Raw genomic sequence first — 23,552 nt, 5'->3', positions numbered from 1 at the left:
ATTCACCTGAGTTGTTTACCCTATCATATTTACGAGTCATATACTTGTTTACCTTTGTTTACCTGAATTGTTTGCCTGTTTACCTTTCCTCACCTGTGGTTTTATTGATGAAGTTTGCCTGTTTACCTCTCCTTACCTGTCTGTTTGCCTTTGTTTACCTGTCTTGTTTACTTGTCTATCTTTCCTTACTTGTGTTTACCTGAGTTGTTTACCTGTTTACCTTTCCTCACTTATCTCTTTATTGATCTTGTTTACCTCTCCTTATCTGTCTGTTTACCCTTGTTTACCTGTCTTGTTTACTTGTATATTTTCTCTTACCTGTGTGTTTACCTGTCTTGTTTACCTGTATTTTTCTTACTTGTTTGTTTACCTGTCTTGTTTACCTGTCTAATTTTTCTTGTTTGTTTACCTGTCTTGTTTGCGTATCTATTTTTCTTGTTTGTTTACATGTCAATTTTTCTTATTTGTTTACCTGTCTTGTTTACATGTCTATTTTTCTTGTTTGTTTACCTGTCTTGTTTACCTGTCATTTTTTTCTTGTTTGTTTACCTGTCTTGTTTACCTGTCTATTTTTTCTTGTTTACCTGAGTTGTTTACCTTTCCTCACCTATCTATTAATCTTGTTTACATGTTTACCTCTCCTTACCTGTCTGTTTATCTTTGTTTAACCATCTTGTTTACATGTTTTTCTTTTCTTACCTGTGTTTACCTGAGTTGTTTACCTGTCTTGTTTACATGTCTGGTTTACCTGTTTACCTTTCCTTATCTGTGATTATCTTTGTTTACCTGTTTTATTTACCTCTCATGTTGTTTACTTATATATGTGTTTACTTGTGTTGTTATTGTTTTATTATTGTCCTTGTTTACTCTTGTTTTGCTGTTTACTAGTTTTTTGTTTATTGTTGTTTACTCTTGGTTTTTACTAGTGTTTACTATTATTCTTGTTTACTGATGTTGTTTGCTCTATTGTTTGCTCATGTTTAGTATTATTGTTTATTATTGTTTAATTTTTTTGGTCTTTACTCTTGTTGTTTACTGTTATTTTGTTGTTTACTAGTGTTGTTTGCTCTATTGTTTACTCATGTTTAGTGTGATTGTTTACTATTGTTTATTTTTCTTGGTCTTTACTCTTGTTTACTGTTATTTGTGTTGTTTACTAGTGTTATTGTTGCTTACTCTTCTTGTTTATAGCTTACTAATGTTGTTTACTTGTTTATTGTTTACTCATTTTCCTGTTGTTTACTGTTCTTTACCATTATTTGTTGTTTACTCTTCTCTTGTTTATTGTTTACTGGTGTTATCTCAATTTTGTTTACTCTTGTTTGCATTTTACTCATGTTATTGTTTACTTTTGTATTGTTTACTTTTTGTCTGTTCTTTATTCATGTTGTTTACTTTTGTCTTTTGTTTACTCATGTTGTTTACTTTTGTCTTTTGTTTACTCATATTGTTTACTTTGTCTATTCTTTATTCATATTACTGTTTACTTTTGTCTTTTGTTTACTCATGTTTACTTTTGTCTATTGTTTATTCATATTATTGTTGTTTACTTTTGTCTTCTTTATTCATGTTGTTTACTTTTGTCTTTTGTTTACTCATGTTTACTTTTGTCTAGTGTTTACTCATATTATTGTTTACTTTTGTCTATTCTTTATTCATGTTACTGTTGTTTACTCCTGTTTATTGTTTACTCATCTTGTTTACTTTTGTCTATTGTTTACTCATCTTGTTTACTCTTGTTTATTGTTTACCCATCTTGTTTACTGTTTATAGGTATTGCTGTTTACTGATGTTTAATAGTGTCATCATAGTTTACTTTTGTTTATTGTTTATCTCTGTTTACTCATTGCTTACACCTGCTGTTTACTTGTGTTCACTGGTTATTCATTGTCCTTGTTATTGTTTACAGCTGTTTATTGTTTACTTGTTTACTGATGTTTGGTATTGTTTACAGCTGTTTATTGTTTACTTGTTTACTGATGTTTGCTATTGTTTACAGCTGTTGTTTATTGTTTACTGATGTTTGTTGTTTGTTTACTTGTTTACTGATGTTTGCTATTGTTTACAGCCATTGTTTGTTTATTTGTTTACTGATTGCTATTGTTTACAGCTGTTGTTTATTGTTTACTTGTTTACTGATGTTTGCTATTGTTTACAGCTGTTTATTGTTTACTTGTTTACTGATATTTGCTATTGTTTACTTGTTTACTGATGTTTGCTATTGTTTACAGCTGTTTATTGTTTACTTGTTTACTGATTGATAGTTTACAGCTGTTTATTGTTTATTTGTTTACTGATGTTTGGTATTGTTTAGAGCTGTTTATTGTTTACTTGTTTACTGATGTTTGGTATTGTTTACAGGTGACCTTGCATGAGGAGGATGGGGGTGAATGCTTCGTGCCAAGCCGAAGTAGGGGTTGGAACACAAGCGATCTTTAGCGCGTAAGTAGGCTCTCTCTCTCTCTCTCTCTCTCTCTCTCTCTCTCTCTCTCTCTCTCTCTCTCTCTCTCTCTCTCTCTCTCTCTCTCTCTCTCTCTCTCTCATTCTCTTTTTCTTATTTTCTTTGTTATTCTCTCTCTCTCTTCTCTCTCTCTCTCTCTCTCTCTCTCTCTCTCTCTCTCTCTCTCTCTCTCTCTCTCTCTCTCTCTCTCTCTCTCTCTCTCTCTCTCAAATCATATAAAATAAAATATAAATAAATATATGAACAGTAACTAACATTCTCTCTCTCTCTCTCTCTCTCTCTCTCTCTCTCTCTCTCTCTCTCTCTCTCTCTCTCTCTCTCTCTCTCTAGGTGGCGGCCTCAGTTTATGGAGACAAGGTGTCGGTTTGGGGCTGCGGTCTTTCCCTCCCGTAGTAGTAGTAGTAGTAGCAGCAGCAGCAGTAGTAGTAGTAGTAGTAGTAGTAGTAGCAGCAGAACAATAGTATACACTCACACCCACCAAAGCAGTGTTGTTGTGTCTTCAGGATACAAAAACACACACACACACACACACACACACACACAAGGTCACACACACACACACACACACACACACACAAGGTTCACACAAGGTACACACACACACACACAAACACCCCCGACACACACAAGGGATACGATAATGTTCAAAATAGTACAAGGATAGGACATATTGGATAGAGAGGCCCTGATCACGACGGCATCCACTAATTACCTCAGAGGACACCCATAGAAAAGACTGAAAGGTTCCTGTACGATCATTGACGTGTGGAACTAACTGAGCGTGGATGTGGTGTGTGTGGAGTCAGTCAAATGAAGGAGAAATTTGACAAGTGTGGAGAAGTGTGGACAAAGAGACAGGACATAGAGGAGGCCCTGTAATCACAAATAGGTAGATTACAAATACGTAAATACGCCAATTTCTCTCCATACATTTGCTTCACCATCCTGATTCATTTAGCCACTCGAACTAACAGTCTATCAGGGAGCTGGCAATCAAGTGGGCATTTTGTTTTTTATATATATTTTTGTGGCTCTTGGCTGGCTTCCCCTCTTGCATAGAAATATTAAAAAAGAAGAAATATATACAGGTACTGAGTGGGGTTCTGGTGGGGTTAGGTTAGGTTAGGCTAGGTAAGGTTTGGTTTGGTTAGGTTAGGTTAGGTTAGGTTCTATTAGGTTAGGTTAGGTTAGGTTAGGTTAGGTTAGGTTAGGTTAGGTTTGGTCTAGGAGGTAAGGTTTGGTTAAGGTTAGGTTAGGTTAGGTTAGGTTGGGGTGTTAGGATCCCAGAAACACTCAAATACACCCAAAAATCTCAAAACACACCTAAATACACTGCTAAACCCCCAAACCACTCCCAAAATACCCTCAACACAACCAGAAACACTCTAAACTCCCATAACACCCAAAGAACACTCAAAAACGCCCAAAAACTTCCCAAAATACTAAGAAAATACTCTGAAACAGCCCCCAAAAATTTCAACACTCTTAAAAACACCCCAAAACAACCCCAAAACACCCTTAAGCATCCCAAAACAACCAAAACAGAAAAACCAAAAAAAAAACACCCAAAATCATAGAAAATCACCAAAACACCAAAACACTCAAAACACACCAAAACACAAAAAAACATCCCAAAACACCCAAAACACCAAAAACCAAAACCCCAAAACACTCCTAAACCCAACCTAACCTCAATTTAACAACCCCAGAGAGAAGAAGAAGCGCCTCACCACCCTGGCAACGCTATGGAAACATCTCATTCGCCGCCGCCGCTCCTTAAACACCCAAAACACAAAACACCCAAAAACACACCCAAAACACCCAAAACACCCAAAACACCTGAAAACACTCCAGCACCCCCAAACATTAAAAACAAAAACACGCAAAAACACCCAAAACATTAAAACACCCAAAACACTCAAAACACTCAAACACTCAAACACCCCAAACACAAAACACAAACATCCTCAAACACAAAAACACACAAACACCTCAAAACACCCAAAACATCTAAAACACCCAAAACACTCAAAACACCCAAAACACTCAAAACACCCAAAACACCCAAAAAACACTCCTAAACCCAACCTAACCTCAATTTAACAACCCCAGAGAGAAGAAGAAGCGTCTCACCACCCTGGCAACGCTGCGGAAACGTCTCATTCGTCGCCGCCGCTCCCTTAAACACCCAACAACACTCAAAAACACCCAAAAAACACAAAAAACACCCAAAAACACTTATAAACACCCAAAACACCTGAAAACACCTCAGCACCCCAAACATTAAAACACAAAACATGGAAAACATCCAAAACATTAAAACACTCAAAACACTCAAACTCAAAACACCCAAACAAAACACTAAACACCTCAAACAAACACAAACACAAAACACTCAAAACACCCAAACACATCCAAAACACTCAAAAACACCTCAAAACATCCCAAAACATCCAAAAAACACTCCTAAACCCAACCTAACCTCAATTTAACAACCCCAGAGAGAAGAAGAAGCGTCTCACCACCCTGGCAACGCTGTGGAAACGTCTCATTCGTCGCCGCCACGCTAAAACCAACCTCAAAACACCAAAACACCCAAAACACTCAAAACACCCAAAACACAAAAAACACCCAAAACACTTACATTAAAAACACCATTAAAAAACACCTTAAAAAAAACACTCCAGAAAAACACTTAAACACCCCAAAACTCAAAACAAAACACAAAAAACACCCCAAAACACCCCAAAAACACCTCAAAACACCCCAAAACACCCAAAAAACACTCCTAAACCCAACTAACCTCAATTTAACGACCCCAGAGAGAAGAAGAAGCGTCTCACCACCCTGGCAACGCTGCGGAAACGTCTCATTCGTCGCCGCCGCTCGTCCAAATCCTGTGACCACGCCAGAGTGATAAGGGAGCTGGTGTCTGACTGGATGGTGAGAGAGGTGGCTGCCCTGTATGAGGAGTATGAAGCTAGTGCTGCCCTTAAGGACCTCACTGTACAGGTAAGGGTGCTGGCAGGGTGTGTGGGTGTGTCTTAAGGGGTGTATTTTGCAGTTCAGATGTTTTTTTGAGGGTTTTCAGTGTTTTTTTGGCAATCTTGGAGTGTTTTGGGCAGTATTGGGGTGTTTTTTGAGTGTTTTGGGCTGTTTTGGTGTGTTTTGAGTGTTTGAGTGTGTTTTGGGCAGTTTTGAGTGTGTTTTGATGTGTTTTGAGTGTGTTTTGGGTAGTTTTGGTGTTTTGAGTGTTTTGGGTAATTTTGGTATGATTTGAGTGTGTTTTGGTGTGTCTTGAGTGTGTTTTGATGTGTTTTGAGTGTGGTTTGGGCAGTTTTGGTGTATTTGAGTGTGTTTTGGCTGTATTTAAGGACAATTTCTTTCATAATAGGTCAATAACACCTAACCAGTCTTAACTCTACCCAACGTAACATGACCTTTTGACCTTTTGTTGCAGGCTGACCTGGCGCGACCTCCAGCCCCCACCTACAAGCAGGATTTGAGTGACCTTTTTGACTACAAGTACAGTACAGATGTTGACCTTGTGTTCCAGGGGGCTATCTTCCCCGTACATCGAGCCATCCTTAGCGTCCGATGTCCGTATTTCCAGGTGTGTGCGGGTATTAAGGGTTGTTTGGGGGTGTTTTGCGGGTGTGTGGGTATATTTTGATGAATTTTAGGGGTGTTTTGAAGGTGTTTTGAGGGTCATTTGGTGTGTTTGGGGGTGTTTTTGGGTGTTTTAGGATGTTTTGGGGTGTTTTGAGGGTGTTTTAGTATGTTTTGAGGTATTTTGGTGTGTTTGGGGTGTTTTGGGTGTTTTAGGATGTTTTGGGGTGTTTTAGGATGTTTTGGTGTGTTTGAGGATGTTTTAGGGTGTTTGAGGTGTTTGAGGTGTGTTGGTGTTTTGCTGTGTTTGAGAATAATTTGGTGTGTTTGGGGTTGTTTTGGGTGTTTTAGGATGTTTTGGGGTGTTTTAGGATGTTTTGGGGTGTTTTGGGTGTTTTGGTGTGTTTGAGGTATTTTGGTGTGTTTGAGGTGTTTTGCTGTTTGAGGTAATTTGGTGTGTTTGAGGTGTTTTGGTGTATTTTGGGTGTTTTAGGGTGTTTTAGGGTGTTTGAGGTATTTTGGTGTGTTTGGGGTGTTTTGCTGTGTTTGAGATAATTTGGTGTGTTTGGGGTATTTTGGGGTGTTTAGGATGTTTTGGGGTGTTTGGTATGTTTGAGGTATTTTGGTGTGTTTGCTGTTTTGAGGTAATTTGGTGTGTTTGAGGGTGTTTTGGTGTATTTTGGGGTGTTTGAGGTGTTTTGCTATGTTTGAGGGTAATCTGGTGTGTTTTGAGGATGTTTTGGGGTGTTTGGGGTTGTATGGGTGTTTTTGGGGATGTTTTGGGGTGTTTAAGTGGTGTTCTGGGTGTGTTTTGGTGTGTTTTGAGGGTATTTTAGGGTGTTTTGTTGTGTGTTTTGGGTGTGTGTGTGTGTGTGTTTTGGTGTGTGTTTTGAAGGTGTTTGGGTGTGTCTTGGGGTCTTTTGGTGTGCTTAGGTGTGTTTTGAGGGTATTTTGGTGTGTTTGAGAGTATTTTGCTGTGTTTGAGGTATTTGTGTTTTTGAGGGTGTTTGGTGTGTTCTGGTGTGTTAGAGGTGTTTTGGTGTGTTTGGCTGGGTTATGAATATATCTTGGGATGTTTTGTGTTTTTGTATTTTAGGATTGTTTTGAGGCTGTTTTGGTGTGTTTTGTGAGTGTTTTAGGCCTGTTTTAGGGTCTGTTTTGGTTTGGGGATGTGTGGCAGTGTTTGGTGTTTGTAGGAGTGTTTAGGTGTGTTTTGGGGGTGTTTTGCTGTGTCTTGCGGTGTTTTGGTGTATTTTGAGGTATTTTGGTGTGTTTTGGGAGTGTTTTAGTGAGTTATCAGTATGTTTTAGGGTGTTTGGGTGTGTTTTAGGAATGTTTTGCCATATATTGGGGTGTTTGTATGTATTTTTGTGTGTTTTGGAAGTGTTTTGGTGTGTTTTTGGAGTGTTCTAGATTAGGTTACGTTCAACATAGGTTAGGTTAGGTTAGAATGCCATACACCGTCCATTACCCTTATTTTCCCTATTCCACCCACACAGGAAGTACTGAAGAAGATCCCTGGCTATGGCGCACAGATTGGCGTGGACATCCGCACCCCAGGGATCGACGTACCAATGTTCAGTGCGTTGCTGCGTTACCTTTACACCGGCGAATTCAATGCTTATGACGGGACCAGCCGGGCGCAACTTGGACTGAGCAATCTGGACCTTCTAATGCAGCTGTGTGAGGAGTTTGGGACACCTAACCCCCTTGAGTGCGACTTGAGGTACCTTTTAGAATCAGGTGACCATGCTGACTGTGTCCTTGTGTTCTCCCCGGGCGGCGAAACAGGGCAGAGTGAAAATAGCGAGGCAGGACCGTCAGATTACGGTTTCCACAACAGACTGGAGCTGTACTGTCACAAGGCAATACTCAGCGCCAGGTCACCGTTTTTCCGAAGTTTAATCCAGCGCCGGCAACGTCTGGGCGAGGAGAACGGAGAGAGGGGCCCGCCGCTACCAACTCGCGTCGTTTTAGATCAAAGTGTCATTCCTAAACGGTACGCGAGGGTTTTGCTCCACGCTGTTTACCTGGACACCCTAGACCTGACCTGTATTGTGAGGGACGCAGCGAGCACTAACAGTCTTTCCGAGGCACAGAGTATCGTTCAAACAGGCAGGTCGCGTTTGACTATGGTGGAGGAAGCTATGGAAATATATCAAATTGGACGATTTCTGGAGCTGGATATACTGACGCAGGTGTGTATGGGGGTGTTTTGGGGTGTTGTTGTGGGTTTGTGGGGGTTTTTTGAGTATTTTTGTGGGTGTTTTGGGATGTTTTGTGGGTTTCTGGGTGTTTTTGGGGTGTTTTTGTGGGTTTGGGATGTTTTGGGGTGTTTTTGTGGGTGTTTGGGTTTATCTTGTGGATTTTGGGGTGTTTGTGGATGTTTTTGTGGGTTTTTAGGTGTTTGTGGGTGTTTGGTGTGTTTGTTTTAGTGGTAAGAGAGAGAGAGAGAGTGTGAGTATATTTGTGTGTTTATGTGTTTTGGAGTGTTTTTGGGTGTGTGTGTGTATGTGTGTATGTTTGTGGGTTTTGGGTGTGTTTTAGGGTATTCTGTGAGTGTTTTTGTGGTCTGTGGGTGTGTTGGGGTGTGTTTAGGTGTGTTTGGGGTTATATGTGTGTGTTTGTGAGTTTTATGGTGTGTTTTGGGGTGTTTAGGGAGTTTTGGAGTTCTGGGTTGTTTTTTGGCATTTTGTGTGTGTTTGTGTTGTATGTGTGTGTGTGCGTGTGGTGTGTTTGAGTGTTTTTTTTGTGTGTGTGTGTGTGTGTGTGTTCATTTGTTTGTTTGTTTTGTGTAGATTTATTTCTCCTCCTCTTCCTTTCACTCTTCTCTTTTCTTCCTCCTCCTCCTCCTCCTCCTCCTCCTCCTTTTCTTCTTCTTATCCTCCACCACCACCACCATTTTTCCACTCTTTCTCTCTCTCTCTCTCCCTCCCTCCTCCTCGTAATCTAACCTAACTTAACCTAACCTAACCTAACCTATTTTAACTTCCAGGGTTGCGAGGACTTGATAGTGGAATCGCTGTGTTTGGAGAACCTTGTATCCATTCTACGGTGGTCTGGCGAGGCACATGGGTCAGCTTGGGTCCACAGACAGGCTCTTCACTTCTTAAGAGAGGAGTTCGCGCAGGTATGTGTCTGTGTGAGTGTGTCTTGGGGTGTGTAGGGCAGGTTTAGTGTGTGTGCGTTGTTTTGGTGTGTTTTGAGTGTGTTTGGCTATATTTTGAGTGTTTTGGTGTGTTTTTGGGGTGTGTAGGGCAGGTTTGGAGTGTGTCTATATGGGGTGTTGAACAGTTTTGTGGTGTGTTTATCCATATTGCAGTATTTTATTAAGTTTTTGGTGTTTTGAGTGTGTTCTGGTGTGTTTTGAGTGCGTTTGGCTCTTTTTAGTGTTTTGTGAGATACAGGCAACCCCAGATTAACAAACATTCACACAACGAAATTTCACTACAACACCGAATCCTTTTACTACCATCTGCTTGTATAACGAACACCAAACTCACTTTAACGAAATTTTATTCAGGTAATTTTTTCCAATTTTGAAAGCCCCACTCTATCACACAAGCTGACAGCCTTTTGAATACACCAGCGCCTCTCGTGGACGAAACACACACCACTCACTCCCCTACCCTTCCCTGTTCTTAGTTCAAAACAATAACAGCGTCAGCAGCAGCTCGTCTTCCCTCGCTCAACATGCCACCAAAACACCCCACAACCAGCCCTGCAATGTTGCCTAGTGTTGCTAAGACCAGGAAGTCTCAAAGTGAAGCTGGATATTGTTACGAACTGCCACCCACACAGCACACAACCACTGGGAAGGCAAGGCACACAAGGTCTTTACTACAGCTTCCAACGCCACAATAGCAACTTAGTCTCAGCGGCAGAGGTCAGGATAGCATTCAGGACGAGGCAGCACAGGGATAAGTTGACGAGGATCCGTGACTAGCAAGGACCGTGTTTTAGTATATCTGGTTTGTTTCGGTGTGTTTTTGAGTGTAGCCAAACCAAACCTGCAGCCTTCAATCTCTTCACAACCTAACCATGCCACACTTACATTGCAGGTGGCCCAGTCAGGGGTGTTGCTGGAGCTGGACAAGGCTACACTGCTGGAGGGGCTCACGTCAGACTTCCTCCAGGCAGCTGAACTGGATGTCCTTCAAGCCACACTGCGCTGGGGGGAGCACCAACTACTCAGGCGCATGGAGGACAGAGGTGTGACAGGCTAGACACCCTTTTAGCCCATAGAGTCTTGTTCAAACCCTACATGGTATTGAAATAGACACAGAGATAGATTGAGAGGGGAAAGGTGGGTGGAAGGAAGAGAGGGAAAGGAGAGAGGGAGAGATGAATGGAGAGAAAAAAGAGAGGAGGAGGAATGGTTGGGAGACAGAGAGAGAGAGAGAGAGAGAGAGAGAGATTGTTTGTATATTGTGATTATGGAAAGATAGATACAGGGAAGGAAGAATGGAGAGAGAAAGAGAGAGAGAGAGAGAGAGAGAGAGAGAGAGAGAGAGAGAGAGAGAGAGAGAGAGAGAGAGAGAGAGAGAGACAGAACAACCAACCCAACCCAACCTAACCTAACCAAACCTAACTTAAACCTAACCTAACCTAACTTAAACTTTACCTAACCTAACCTAACTTAACCCAACCTGCTCCTCCCCCCCCAGAGCCCAACCTGGTGTCCCAAACAGCGCACTCAGTCACCAGGAAAGGCCTCAGAAAACGAGACATGAATGACGTTGAGCTAAGGGAGATTTTGTCTGAGCTCCTCCCACACGTCAGAATGGACCATGTGCTGCCTCCAAACCATGACATCCTTACGCAGGTGTGTGTGGGGGCCTACGGGGTGTTTTGGGGTGTTTATGGTGTGTTTTGGTGTGTTTTGGTGTGTTTTGAGGTGTTTTTGGTTATTTTTGGTGTGTTTTGGGGTGTTTTGAGGTGTTTTGGGGTGTTTTTGTTTTTTGGGGGGGTTTTGGGTGTTGCAAGGGTGTATTGGTGTGTTTATGGTGTTTTCAGGGTGTTTTGGTGTGTTGGGGGTTTGAGGGTGTTTGGTATATTTGAGGTGTTTTAGAGTGGTTGGAAATGTTTTGGAGTGTTTTGGTGGTGTTTTGGAGTGTTTTGTGTGTTTTGGAGTGGTTTTGGTGTGTTTGGGGTGTTTTTGATGTGTTTTAATGTGTGTTTGGGTTGTTTTGGATTGTTTTGGTGTATTTGGTGGTGTTTTATGTGTGTTTAGGGGTATCTGGGCTGTTTTGAGTAGTGTTTTGGAATGTTTTGATGTGTTTTTGGTGTATTTTTGGAATATTTTGGTGTTGGAGCTGCTTCCACATGTCAGAATGGACCATGTTCTGCCTCCCAAACATGACATCCTTACACAGGCGTGTGGGGGTGTCTAGGGGGTTTTGAGGTGTTTTGGAGGACGTTTGGGGGTGTTGCTGGGGTGTTTTGGTGTGTCACTTCAACAAGAGCCTTTAGAAAGAGTGTTTGTCCTGTTGGTATTGGAGAAAGTTTGCTAACATTAAAAAAAAACACAAAACACCCTTAAAAACCTGCGTCACTTCAACTAGAGCCTTTAGAAAGAGTGTTTGTCCTGTTGATAGTGCAGAAAACTTGTTAACATGTCACTAGAACCACAGAAACATCCTTAAAAACCTGCATCACTTCAACTAGAGCCTTTAAAAAGAGTATTTGTCCTGTTGATAGTGCAGAAAACTTGCTAACATGTCACTAGAACCACAGAAACACCCTTAAAAATGTGCGTCACTTCAACTAGAGCCTTTAAAAAGAGTATTTGTCCTGTTGATAGTGCAGAAAACTTGTTAACATGTCACTAGAACCACAGAAACATCCTTAAAAACCTGCATCACTTCAACTAGAGCCCTTTAAAAAGAGTATTTGTCCTGTTGATAGTGCAGAAAACTTGCTAACATGTCACTAGAACCACAGAAACACCCTTAAAAACCTGCATCACTTCAACTAGAGCCTTTAGAAAGAGTATTTGTCCTGTTGATAGTGCAGAAAACTTGCTAACATGTCACTAGAACCACAGAAACATCCTTAAAAACCTGCATCACTTCAACTAGAGCCCTTTAAAAGAGTATTTGTCCTGTTGATAGTGCAGAAAACTTGCTAACATGTCACTAGAACCACAGAAACACCCTTAAAAACCTGCATCACTTCAACTAGAGCCCTTGTAAAAGAGTATTTGTCCTGTTGATAGTGCAGAAAACTTGTTAACATGTCACTAGAACCACAGAAACACCCTTGCAGAAAAAAATGTCACTGAAACACCCGTCACTTCAACTAGAGCCTTTAAGAAGAGTGTTTGTCCTGTTGATAGTGCAGAAAACTTGTTAACATGTCACTAGAACCACAGAAACACCCTTAAAAATGTGCGTCACTTCAACTAGAGCCTTTAAGAAGAGTATTTGTCCTGTTGATAGTGCAGAAAACTTGCTAACATGTCACTAGAACCACAGAAACACCCTTAAAATCCTGCGTCACTTCAACTAGAGCCCTTGAAAAATACTTATGGCGCGGTACCACTGTGTTACCCAATATATAACCTTACATTTAACCCCATAGCAACACACTGACTCTACCCCTCCCCATTCACAGGCCATCAAGAGGGGGCTAGTGTCCACCCCCCCGAGCCACATGATTGGTGACGACACGACCAACTACCGACTCAACGCGTGGATCAGGAGCAAAAATAATGGGCTCTTTGTCAAACCCAGGCTGTTCACCCCTTACGCAGAGGAAATCAAGGTGAGCGGACGGCAGGTTAGGTTAGGTTAGGTTAGGTTACATTAGAAGATAAGCAAAGAGGAAAGCTGCAAGAGTGGTGTGAGGCCAGAGGGAAGGCTGTGCTGTGAGGCCAGAGGGAAGGCTGTGGTGTGAGGCCAGAGGGAAGGCTGTGGTGTGAGGCCAGAGGGAAGGCTGTGCTGTGAGGCCAGAGGGAAGGCTGTGGTGTGAGGCCAGAGGGAAGGCTGTGGTGTGAGGCCAGAGGAAGGCTGTGCTGTGAGGCCAGAGGAAGGCTGTGCTGTGAGGCCAGAGGAAGGCTGTGGTGTGAGGCCAGAGGAAGGCTGTGCTGTGAGGCCAGAGGAAGGCTGTACTGTGAGGCCAGAGGAAGGCTGTGCTGTGAGGCCAGAGGAAGGCTGTGGTGTGAGGCCAGAGGAAGGCTGTGCTGTGAGGCCAGAGGAAAGGCTGTGCTGTGAGGCCAGAGGAAGGCTGTGCTGTGAGGCCAGAGGAAGGCTGTGCTGTGAGGCCAGAGGAAGGCTGTGGTGTGAGGCCAGAGGGAAGGCTGTGGTGTGAGGCCAGAGGAAGGCTGTGCTGTGAGGCCAGAGGGAAGGCTGTGGTGTGAGGCCAGAGGGAAGGCTGTGCTGTGAGGCCAGAGGAAGGCTGTGCTGTGAGGCCAGAGGGAAGGCTGTGGTGTGAGGCCAGAGGGAAGGCTGTGGTGTGAGGCCAGAGGGAAGGCTGTGGTGTGAGGCCAGAGGGAAGGCTGTGCTGTGAGGCCAGAGGGAAGGCTGTGCTGTGAGGCCAGAGGGAAGGCTGTGCTGTGAGGCCAGAGGGAAGGCTGTGCTGTGAGGCCAGAGGGAAGGCTGTGCTGTGAGGCCAGAGGGAAGGCTGTGGTGTGAGGCCAGAGGGAAGGCTGTGCTGTGAGGCCAGAGGGAAGGCTGTGGTGTGAGGCCAGAGGGAAGGCTGTGGTGTGAGGCCAGAGGGAAGGCTGTGGTGTGAGGCCAGAGGAAGGCTGTGGTGTGAGGCCAGAGGGAAGGCTGTGGTGTGAGGCCAGAGGGAAGGCTGTGGTGTGAGGCCAGAGGGAAGGCTGTGCTGTGAGGCCAGAGGGAAGGCTGTGCTGTGAGGCCAGAGGGAAGGCTGTGCTGTGAGGCCAGAGGAAGGCTGTGGTGTGAGGCCAGAGGAAGGCTGTGCTGTGAGGCCAGAGGGAAGGCTGTGGTGTGAGGCCAGAGGGAAGGCTGTGCTGTGAGGCCAGAGGGAAGGCTGTGCTGTGAGGCCAGAGGGAAGGCTGTGCTGTGAGGCCAGAGGAAGGCTGTGCTGTGAGGCCAGAGGAAGGCTGTGGTGTGAGGCCAGAGGAAGGCTGTGGTGTGAGGCCAGAGGAAGGCTGTGGTGTGAGGCCAGAGGAAGGCTGTGCTGTGAGGCCAGAGGGAAGGCTGTGCTGTGAGGCCAGAGGAAGGCTGTGCTGTGAGGCCAGAGGAAGGCTGTGCTGTGAGGCCAGAGGAAGGCTGTGCTGTGAGGCCAGAGGAAGGCTGTGCTGTGAGGCCAGAGGGAAGGCTGTGCTGTGAGGCCAGAGGGAAGGCTGTGCTGTGAGGCCAGAGGGAAGGCTGTGCTGTGAGGCCAGAGGGAAGGCTGTGCTGTGAGGCCAGAGGGAAGGCTGTGCTGTGAGGCCAGAGGGAAGGCTGTGCTGAGGCCAGAGGGAAGGCTGTGCTGTGAGGCCAGAGGGAAGGCTGTGCTGTGAGGCCAGAGGGAAGGCTGTGCTGTGAGGCCAGAGGGAAGGCTGTGCTGTGAGACCAGAGGAAAGGCTGTGCTGTGAGAGCTATACATGGCAAGCCAGTGTGTTTAATCTTCCTAATTTCATCAATCTTCCCTATCTATGAACTTATCTGACCTTTCAAATCTTCCTATTGACTCTGCCCTGACCACATGCCCACTCAGACCACTCCTCTCATCAGCCACTCTGTTGGAAAGACACTTCCTTCTCATTTCCTTCCTAAAACCTGAATTTATCAAGTTTAAACCCATTATTTCTAGTTCTGTCTCTGCTATTCATCCAAAGAACCTCATTTGTGTCCCCTTTGTTAAAACACTTATTAGAGTAGCTTAGGTTAGGTTAGATTAGGTATGGTTAGGTTAGGTTTGGTTAGGTTAGGTTAGGTTAGGTTTGGTTTGGTTAGGTTTGGTTAGGTTAGGTTAGGTTAGGTATGGTTAGATATGGTTAGGTTAGGTTAGGTTAGGTATGGTTAGGTTAGATTAGGTATGGTTAGATATGGTTAGGTTAGGTTTGGTTTGGTTAGGTTAGGTTAGGTATGGTTAGGTTAGGTTAGGTTAGATTAGGTATGGTTAGGTTAGGTTAGGTTAGGTTAGGTTAGATTAGGTATGGTTAGGTTAGGTTAGGTTAGGATAGGTTAGATTAGGTATGGTTAGGTTTGGTTAGGTTAGATTAGGTTAGGTTAGGTTAGGTAAGGTTAGGTTAGGTTAGGTTTGGTTAGGTTAGGTATGGTTAGGTTAGGTTAGGTTACATTAGTTTAGGTTAGATTAGGTATGGTTAGGTTAGGTTAGATTAGATTAGATTAGATTAGGTATGGTTAGGTTAGGTTAGGTTAGGTTAGGTTTGATTAGGTTAGGTTAGGTTAGGTTAGGTTTGGTTTGGTTAGGTTAGGTTAGGTATGGTTAGGTTAGGTTAGGTTAGATTAAGTTACATTACGTTAGGTTAGGTTAGATTAGGTTTGGTTAGGTTAGGTTAGGTTAGGTTAGGTTTGGTTTGATTAGGTTAGGTTAGATTAGGTATGGTTAGGTTAGGTTAGATATGGTTAGGTTACGTTAGATATGGTTAGGTTAGGTTAGGTTAGATTAGATTAAGTTACATTATGTTAGGTTAGGTTAGATTATGTATGGTTAGGTTAGGTTAGGTTAAGTATGGTTTGGTTAGGTTAGGTTAGGTTAGGTAAGGTTAGATATGGTTAGGTTAGGTTAGGTTAGGTAAGGTATTTTATTATTTTTTTCCTTTCTATTTTTCCTTTTCTTTTTTCTCTTTTTTTTCTTTCTCTTTTTCTTTTCTCTCTCTCCTTCTCTTTATCTTGCCCCATGCGCTGACGAAACCAAGGTGAGCTGGCGGCAAATTAGGTTAGGTATTGCTACATACAGTATCTCTCTCTCTCTCTCTCTCTCTCTCTCTCTCTCTCTCTCTCTCTCTCTCTCTCTCTCTCTCTCTCTCTCTCTCTCTCTCTCTCTCTCTCTCTTTTTTTTCAATTTTTCTCCCCAAAAACACTAAAAACACCCTAATTCTAATCTACCTCAAAATACTAAAAAAAAACGTACAAACACAAAAAAAAAACACAAAATAATAAGTAAAACACCACAAAATACAGAAAAAACACCCCAAATCTAACCGAACTTAACATAAACACAGAAAAAACACAGAAAAACAAAAATAATATAGAAAAACACTCAAAACACCCCAAAACCCAGCATAAACACAAGAACATACCTCAAAACACCCCAAACGTAATTTAAGTTAGTACAAACACTCAAAAAACACACAAGAACACAAAAATAATAGGAAAAACACCCAAAAACACCTTAAATCTAACTAAACCTATTATAAACACTCTAAAAACACACAAAAACACAAAAATAATGAATAAAACACCCAAACACACTCCAAAATACCTCACAACTAACCTTACGCAGCATTAACACTGAAAAAACACGCAAAAACGCAAAAAAATATAGAAAAAAACACTCCAAAATGCCCCAAACATACCACAAAACACCCCAGATCTAATATGATTTAGTATAAACAGCAAAAAAACACACCAAAACACCAAAATAATAGAAAAAACACCTGAAAACACCCAAAATGTAACTGAATTTAACACAAACACTGAAAAACACACAAAAAATGCAAAAATGATCAATAAAACACCCCAAAAACACACAAAAACACCTCACATTCATTTATTTACTATTATCCCTTCATTATTCCATTTATCCGTTTTTTTCATCCATTTCATCCACCTCTTCCCCCTTCAGAGTGTGGTGGATGAGCAGACAGCAGGTGGAGTGGATGTGGTGAGGCTCCAGTGCTTCGTTTCCCACATCCCTGACGCTCTGTATATGGTGGAGGATAACGCCCCGCACCAACCGCCCACCTACACCCACCCGGCACCCACTACTGTTGATGTGGTGGCTGCTGCTATACCAGGCAAGTCCGCAAGGCTTTCTTCTTCCTCTCGTCACTATTCTGTCCACCTCCCTAGTGCAAGAGTTAACCAGTACTCTCAATCCTTCACCACTATTCTGTCCACCTCTCTAATGCAAGAGTTAACCAGTACTCTCAATCCTTCACCACTATTCTGTCCACCTCTCTAATGCAAGAGTTAACCAGTACTCTCAATCCTTCACCACTATTCTGTCCACCTCTCTAATGCAAGAGTTAACCAGTACTCTCAATCCTTCACCACTATTCTGTCCACCTCTCTAATGCAAGAGTTAACCAGTACTCTCAATCCTTCACCACTATTCTGTCCACCTCTCTAATGCAAGAGTTAACTAGTACTCTCAATCCTTCACCACTATTCTGTCCACCTGTCTAATGCAAGAGTTAACCAGTACTCTCAATCCTTCACCACTATTCTGTCCACCTCTCTAATGCAAGAGTTAACCAGTACTCTCAATCCTTCACCACTATTCTGTCCACCTCTCTAATGCAAGAGTTAACCAGTACTCTCAATCAAACACCCCGAAACACCACAAAACGTAACCAAACCTAATTTATGTTTCCAGTGGTGGCCATGGTGAGGAGGGAGAGAGAGCTGGTGTCGTCTCCTGGCTACCAACGCGCTGCCTCTCTCCTGTTTGGTGACCGAAGAATGCTGAGGAGACAGGTCAGGCTAAGAGTGGTCAGGGAATTTAACTTACCTGACTCTGTGGCGGACATGTTGGAGGTAAGGAGGGGAGAGGGAGGGAGGGAGGGAGGGAGGGAGGGAGAGAGTGGTGGAAGGGGTTAAATTGGAGTGTTGTTGAGAGAGAGAGAGAGAGAGAGAGCGGTGGAGGTAAAATTGGAAAGATTGAGAGAGAGATGGTTTAGTTAGAAGTGAGAGAGAGAGAGAGAGAGAGAGAGAGAGAGAGATAGTTTAGTTAGAAGTGAGAGAGAGAGAGAGAGAGAGAGAGAGAGAGAGAGAGAGAGAGAGAGAGAGAGAGAGAGAGACAGACAGACAGACAGACAGACAGACAAACAGACAGATTTAAGAAGTGAGGTAATTTACTTAGAGAGAGAGAGAGAGAGAGAGAGAGAGAGAGAGAGAGAGAGAGGAGGGTAAGGGGTGTTCTATGGCATTATAAAGTCGTCAGTATTACTCTATATAATTTAGTCTTTCTATAACAATTAATCCTCTCTCTTGTATGGCTAAGATCTTTGTATGTTTCTTCTTTAACCCTCTATTTTTACCCTCCTCCTCCTCCTCCTCCTCCTCCTCCTCCTCCTCCTCCTCCTCCTCCTCCTCCTCCTCCTCCTCCTCCTCCTCCTCCTCCTCCTCCTCCTCCTCCTCCTCCTCCTTCAAACTGGTTATGTATTTTTCATCTCTCCATCCTTTCCTAATCTTCAAATCCTTCTTTTTATCCAATCTTCAATATAAACACATTTTTTCTATTTATCCTTTTCTAATCGACAAATTTCTCTTTTTTTTTTTTACAATCCTATAAATTAATCACATCTTTTCTAATCCATGTATCCTAATCTTCAAATCCTTCTTTTTTTATCCAATCTTCAAAATAAACACATATTTTCTATTTATCCTTTTCTAATTGACAAATTTCTCTTTTTTTTTTTTTTTTTTTACAATCCTTTAAATTAATCACATCTTTTCTAATCCATGTATCCTAATCTTCAAATCCTTCTTTTTTTTATCCAATCTTCAAATTTATCACATTTTCTATTTATCCTTTTCTAATCTTCAAATTTCTCTCTATTTAGCAAACCATCAAAATAAACACACATTTATCCATGTATCCTAATCTTCAAATCCTTCTTTTTTTTATCCAATCTTCAAATTTATCACATTTTCTATTTATCCTTTTCTAATCTTCAAATTCGCTCTCTCTATTTAGCAAACCATCAAAATAAACACACATTTATTGTATTTACCCTTTCCTTATCTTCAAATTGTCTCTCTCTCTCTCTCTCTCTCTCTCTCTCTCTCTCTCTCTCTCTCTCTCTCTCTCTCTCTCTCTCTCTCTCTCTCTCTCTCTCTCATAGTGTTGTGTATCAGTTGTTATTCATGAGTAAAACCAGACCAGATATTAACAAATCTAATCAATTTTTTCTCTCCCGTGTGTGTGTGTGTGTGTGTGTGTGTGTGTGTGTGTGTGTGTGTGTGTGTGTGTGTCCAGGGTGCGTCGTACACGGAGGAGGAGGATGAGGAGGAGGTACAGCAGCGGTGTTCAGTGAGGGATGAAGGAAGATCAAAGCTGCAACCGCCAGAGTTCCTCCTTGATCCTCTTCTAGAACCGCCCCCACACCACTTCAGAATGATGCAGGTGTGTGTGTGTGTGTGTGTGTGTGTGTGTGTGTGTGTGTGTGTGTGTGTGTGTGTGTGTGTGTGTGTGTATTTACCTAGTTGTAGTTTTCCAGGGCCTGGGCTTTATGCTGGTGTGGCCCCGTCTCCATATCTACACTTATCCAATCTTTCCTTAAAACTGTGTACACTCGTTGCAGACACTACTTCTTCATTCAAACTGTTCCACGTCTCAACACATCTTTGCAGGAAACTATACTTTTTAATATCTCTCAGACATCTTCTCTTCCTCAGTTTCTTACTATGTGTGTGTGTGTGTGTATGTTTGAGTGTTTGATCTGGTGCAGTGTGTGACGAGACAGCCAGACGTTACCCTACGGAGCGAGCTCAGAGCTCATTATTTCCGATCTTGGGCTAGGCCTGAGACCAGGCATGCACCACACACCGGGACAACAACCTCACAACTCCTCGATTTACATCCCCTACCTACTCACTGCTAGGTGAACAGTGAACACTGAACAGTGAATAGTGAACACTGAACAGTGAACAGTGAACAGGGGCTACACGTCAAAGGAGACACCCAAATATCTCCACCCACCCGGGGAATCCAACCCCGGTCCTCTGCCTTGTGAAGCCACCGCTCTAACCACTGTGCTACCATGTGTGTGTGTGTGTGTGGGTGTGTGTTTATGTGTGTGTGTGTGTGTGTGTGTGTGTGTGTGTGTGTGTGTGTGTGTGTGTGTGTGTGTTCTGCTGCCACCACATTACATAAACAATCTAACCTAACTTAATGTAACCAAACTAAATCTAATGTAACCTGACCTGCCCTGACCTGGCCAGGGTGAGGAGGGGCATCTGAGCGAGGTAATGCCTGACGTGGCCTTGGCGTCGTCGTCCCTCTCGGCGCTGCACTTGGAGGAGCAGCGCCTGGGCAGCCTGGAGGGCCTGGAGGGCACACAGATGACCCTTGACCTCGGCGACGGCTCACACCACCAGGTAACATTCATAACATCTCTCTCTCTCTCTCTCTCTCTCTCTCTCTCTCTCTCTCTCTCTCTCTCTCTCTCTCTCTCTCTCTCTCTCTCTCTCTCTCTCTCTCTCTCTCCATAACATTTCAAACATTTAGCGTGATTTTATTTATTGTATTTATTTATTTATTTTTTTCTTCTTTCCTGGGCAACATTGCAAACATTTACTGAGAGCATTTTTATTTTTATTTTTTTTTTATGTAAGAATAAAATAAACAATAAATATATATATATATATATATATATATATATATATATATATATATATATATATATATATATATATATATATATATATATATATATATATATATATATATATATATATATTATCTAGTATATACTGTTATATTGGATTTAAAATAGTGAAGACTGTGGCCATTAATCTTGTGCCCTCCATAGACCCTTGCAAATGTCAATAAAATGGTCTAATGCAGTGGTTCTTAACCTGGGGTACCTGTACCCCCAAGGGGTAGGAAACCTTAAACCTAGGGTTACGAGACATGGTAGCCAGTGCAATGGTACCGTATATTTACCATGACAAAGCAAAACATATTTTCCTAATTTTCCTCTTACTATAATTGTCTCAATTTTTTAAGTTAGTATTAATGTGTTGGTGTATTATGTAGTATTACTCATAATTACTGTTATAACATGCATTCATTGAATCCTACTAATTGACACTTCATTTGAAAAAAAAAAAAAAAAAGTGCCTTTGTTCAGTAATTAAAAAATCTAATAATTTTTCAGCAAGGTTTTTATCACTAACCTTTTTCATATGTTTATGTAGTGTTTATATTGGAGGGGATACGAAAAATTTTTCTGAGATATCAAGGGGTACGAGCACTGATAAAGGTTAAGAACCACTGATCTAATGGTACACAAATCTCAAGGTAAAAATGTGTCCCAGTACTGAAGGGGTTAAAATAGTGAAGACTGTGGCCATTAATCTTGTGCCCTCCATACACCCTTGCTAATGTCAATAAAATGGTCTAATGGTACACAAATCTCAAGGTAAAAATGTCCCAGTGAGGTGAGGTGACTTGGAAAATAGAAAAAAAAATAGAATAAATACTTAGGTTAGATAAATGTTACGTTAAGGAAATGTAGAAAAGAAATAACAATAAATCCTCTTGTTATAGGTGTTGTGAAGTTTGCTGGTGTGTTAAGGTGAGCTGAGGTTAGGTTAGATAAGGTTAGGTTAAGGTTAGGTTAGGAAAATGAAGAAAAATTATAATGATATGGAGGTTAGGTTAGGAAAATGAAGAAAAATAATAATATGTAGGTTAGGTTAAGTTAGGTTAGGAACATGAAGAAAAATAATAATGATAAGTAGGTTAGGTTAGGAAAATAAAGAAAAAAATAATAATAAGTACAGGTTAAGTTAGGTCAGGAAAATAAAGAAAAAAATAACAAGTTCTTTTGCTTTAGATGGTTTGAAATGAATTGCTCATAAAATTAGATTAGGTTAGAAAAATTAACTAAATAGATTATAGATTGAAAAGGAAGAAGATGATAAGTACTTTCATGTTAAGTAGTTTGACATTAACCTGAAGTGTGGTGGTGGAAGGTGACCAGTCTCTGCCCTACAGGTCGGGTCACACCTCACTCTGGGCGGGTCACATGGGCGCAGGTCAAGCCGGCGACGACGACTACCCCCGCACCTGACCCCACCCCCTACCATGTCAGGCCACCACACCTATGGGGGGGGTGGGGGGCCTCACTCACCGCACACACCCCCACTGCGGCCACACACCACCACGGGGGGCAGCGCTCCTCGCCACCACCCCTCCCCCACCCCCCCACTATTCCTCTGACAAAGGGAATACTTCTCTCTCCACCTCCACCACCACCGCCACCACCACCACCACCGCCACCACCACCACCACCACCACCACGCCAGCCGCGACTCACCACACCATCGACCAAGGACTCCGATGTTTTAGTCAGTCAGTCAGTCAGTCAGTCAGTCAGTCAGTCAGTGAAGTGGCTGAAATGTTTCATGTGTGCAATTTATTGTGTACAGGAGCCAAAACGCACATAGAAAGCTACACACGTACATACATGACCGTGTGTGTGTGTGTGTTTGTGTGTGTGCGTGTTTGTTTCAGCTCCATTGGAAAAAAAAGAACTAGAAAAAAAACGAGATTGGTACACGTTTTTATTTCCATGCGGCGTGTGTGTGTGTGCGTGCGTTTGTGTGCGTTTGCGCGTGTGTGTGTTTATTTCAATACCACGCGTTTGAATATTTACGAATTTTTTATATCTATTACCAGTGAGAGGTGTGTTTGTCGAGTGTTTGGCTGCGTTTTAATCCAGCCCACCCCCCTTCACCCCCACAGACCCCCCACAGTGCAGCACGTTTGTCCGGCAGCACAGATGGAAACAAACGCATGGAAAGACAAGACTGTGTTTACGTTTGCTTCCCCTGAGATTTATACATACATGTGTACAGTGTTTCTATTTATTTTTTTGTCGTTTTTCGTGCGAGTGTATTTCCGAGTATTGTGTGTGTGTGTTTGGAGTGTTTGGGAGTGTTTGGAGCGTTTGTTTTTACTTGTGTTGTGATTGATTGAGAGAGAGAGAGAAAGAGAGAGAGGAAAATGAAAAAAAACACCAATATTTTTTAAAAACGCACAAATCAAACAGAAAGGTAATAGATTTCTCTTGTTTTTTTTTTTTTTTGTTTGTTTGTTTGTTTGTTTGTTGTGGAATTCAGTGATTGAGGAAAGCAAATGAATTATCGAGGTGAAATTTAAAAGGAAATGTTTGGAATATCAGAAAAAAAGGAATATATTTTGAAAAGATATGAAATTGAAAAAAAGAAAAAAAATATCACACATCTTGAAGGAATAGTGTTGTGTCTCCTAGTTTGACATCAAGTTAATAATTCAAAAGAAAACCAAAATAACTTTCAATACATAAATTTTGAAAAGATGCGAAGTTGAAAAGAAGGAGAAAAAATATACATCTTGAAGGAATATTTTTTGCATTTTCTCGTTTGACATCAAGTTAATGATTCAAAAAGAAACCAAAATAACTTTCAATACCATTAACTAACATTTTTTTTTCCATTAACCCCTTCAGTAGCATGACGTGTTTCCCTATTCATTGTGGTGACTATTTGGTGATTTTGTACAGCTTCAGAAACTCATGTGGGGGGTTAAAATAGTGAAGACTGTGGCCATTAATCTTCTGCCCTCCATA

General features: G+C 42.0%; 1 protein-coding gene across 2 annotated transcripts in view; it reads left to right on the top strand.

Moving 5' to 3' along the window:
• Positions 1-23,322, top strand: part of LOC123504333 (BTB/POZ domain-containing protein 7-like) — a 26,237-nt gene extending 2,915 nt beyond the window's left edge. Inside the window, exons 2-15 of one of the 2 annotated variants that reach the window (XM_045254785.1) lie at positions 2,362-2,442; positions 2,792-2,850; positions 5,284-5,473; positions 5,922-6,074; positions 7,570-8,268; positions 9,066-9,200; positions 10,132-10,282; positions 10,738-10,895; positions 12,686-12,835; positions 16,835-17,006; positions 17,588-17,748; positions 19,193-19,339; positions 20,158-20,313; positions 21,938-23,322. In XM_045254785.1, the coding sequence (XP_045110720.1) occupies positions 5,402-5,473; positions 5,922-6,074; positions 7,570-8,268; positions 9,066-9,200; positions 10,132-10,282; positions 10,738-10,895; positions 12,686-12,835; positions 16,835-17,006; positions 17,588-17,748; positions 19,193-19,339; positions 20,158-20,313; positions 21,938-22,162 (2,379 nt within the window). In that variant the 5' untranslated portion in view covers positions 2,362-2,442; positions 2,792-2,850; positions 5,284-5,401 and the 3' untranslated portion in view covers positions 22,163-23,322. The remainder of the gene's footprint in view (positions 1-2,361; positions 2,443-2,791; positions 2,851-5,283; positions 5,474-5,921; positions 6,075-7,569; positions 8,269-9,065; positions 9,201-10,131; positions 10,283-10,737; positions 10,896-12,685; positions 12,836-16,834; positions 17,007-17,587; positions 17,749-19,192; positions 19,340-20,157; positions 20,314-21,937) is intronic. The other variant, XM_045254775.1, reaches the window with a different exon arrangement.
• The last annotated feature ends 230 nt before the right edge of the window (positions 23,323-23,552 follow it).

This window comes from Portunus trituberculatus, chromosome 2 (genome assembly GCF_017591435.1).
Source record: "Portunus trituberculatus isolate SZX2019 chromosome 2, ASM1759143v1, whole genome shotgun sequence".
NCBI classification, from domain to species: Eukaryota; Metazoa; Arthropoda; class Malacostraca; order Decapoda; family Portunidae; genus Portunus; species Portunus trituberculatus.
The sequence above is the reverse complement of the archived record's forward strand: the minus strand, read 5'-3'. Positions and strand labels throughout refer to the sequence as shown.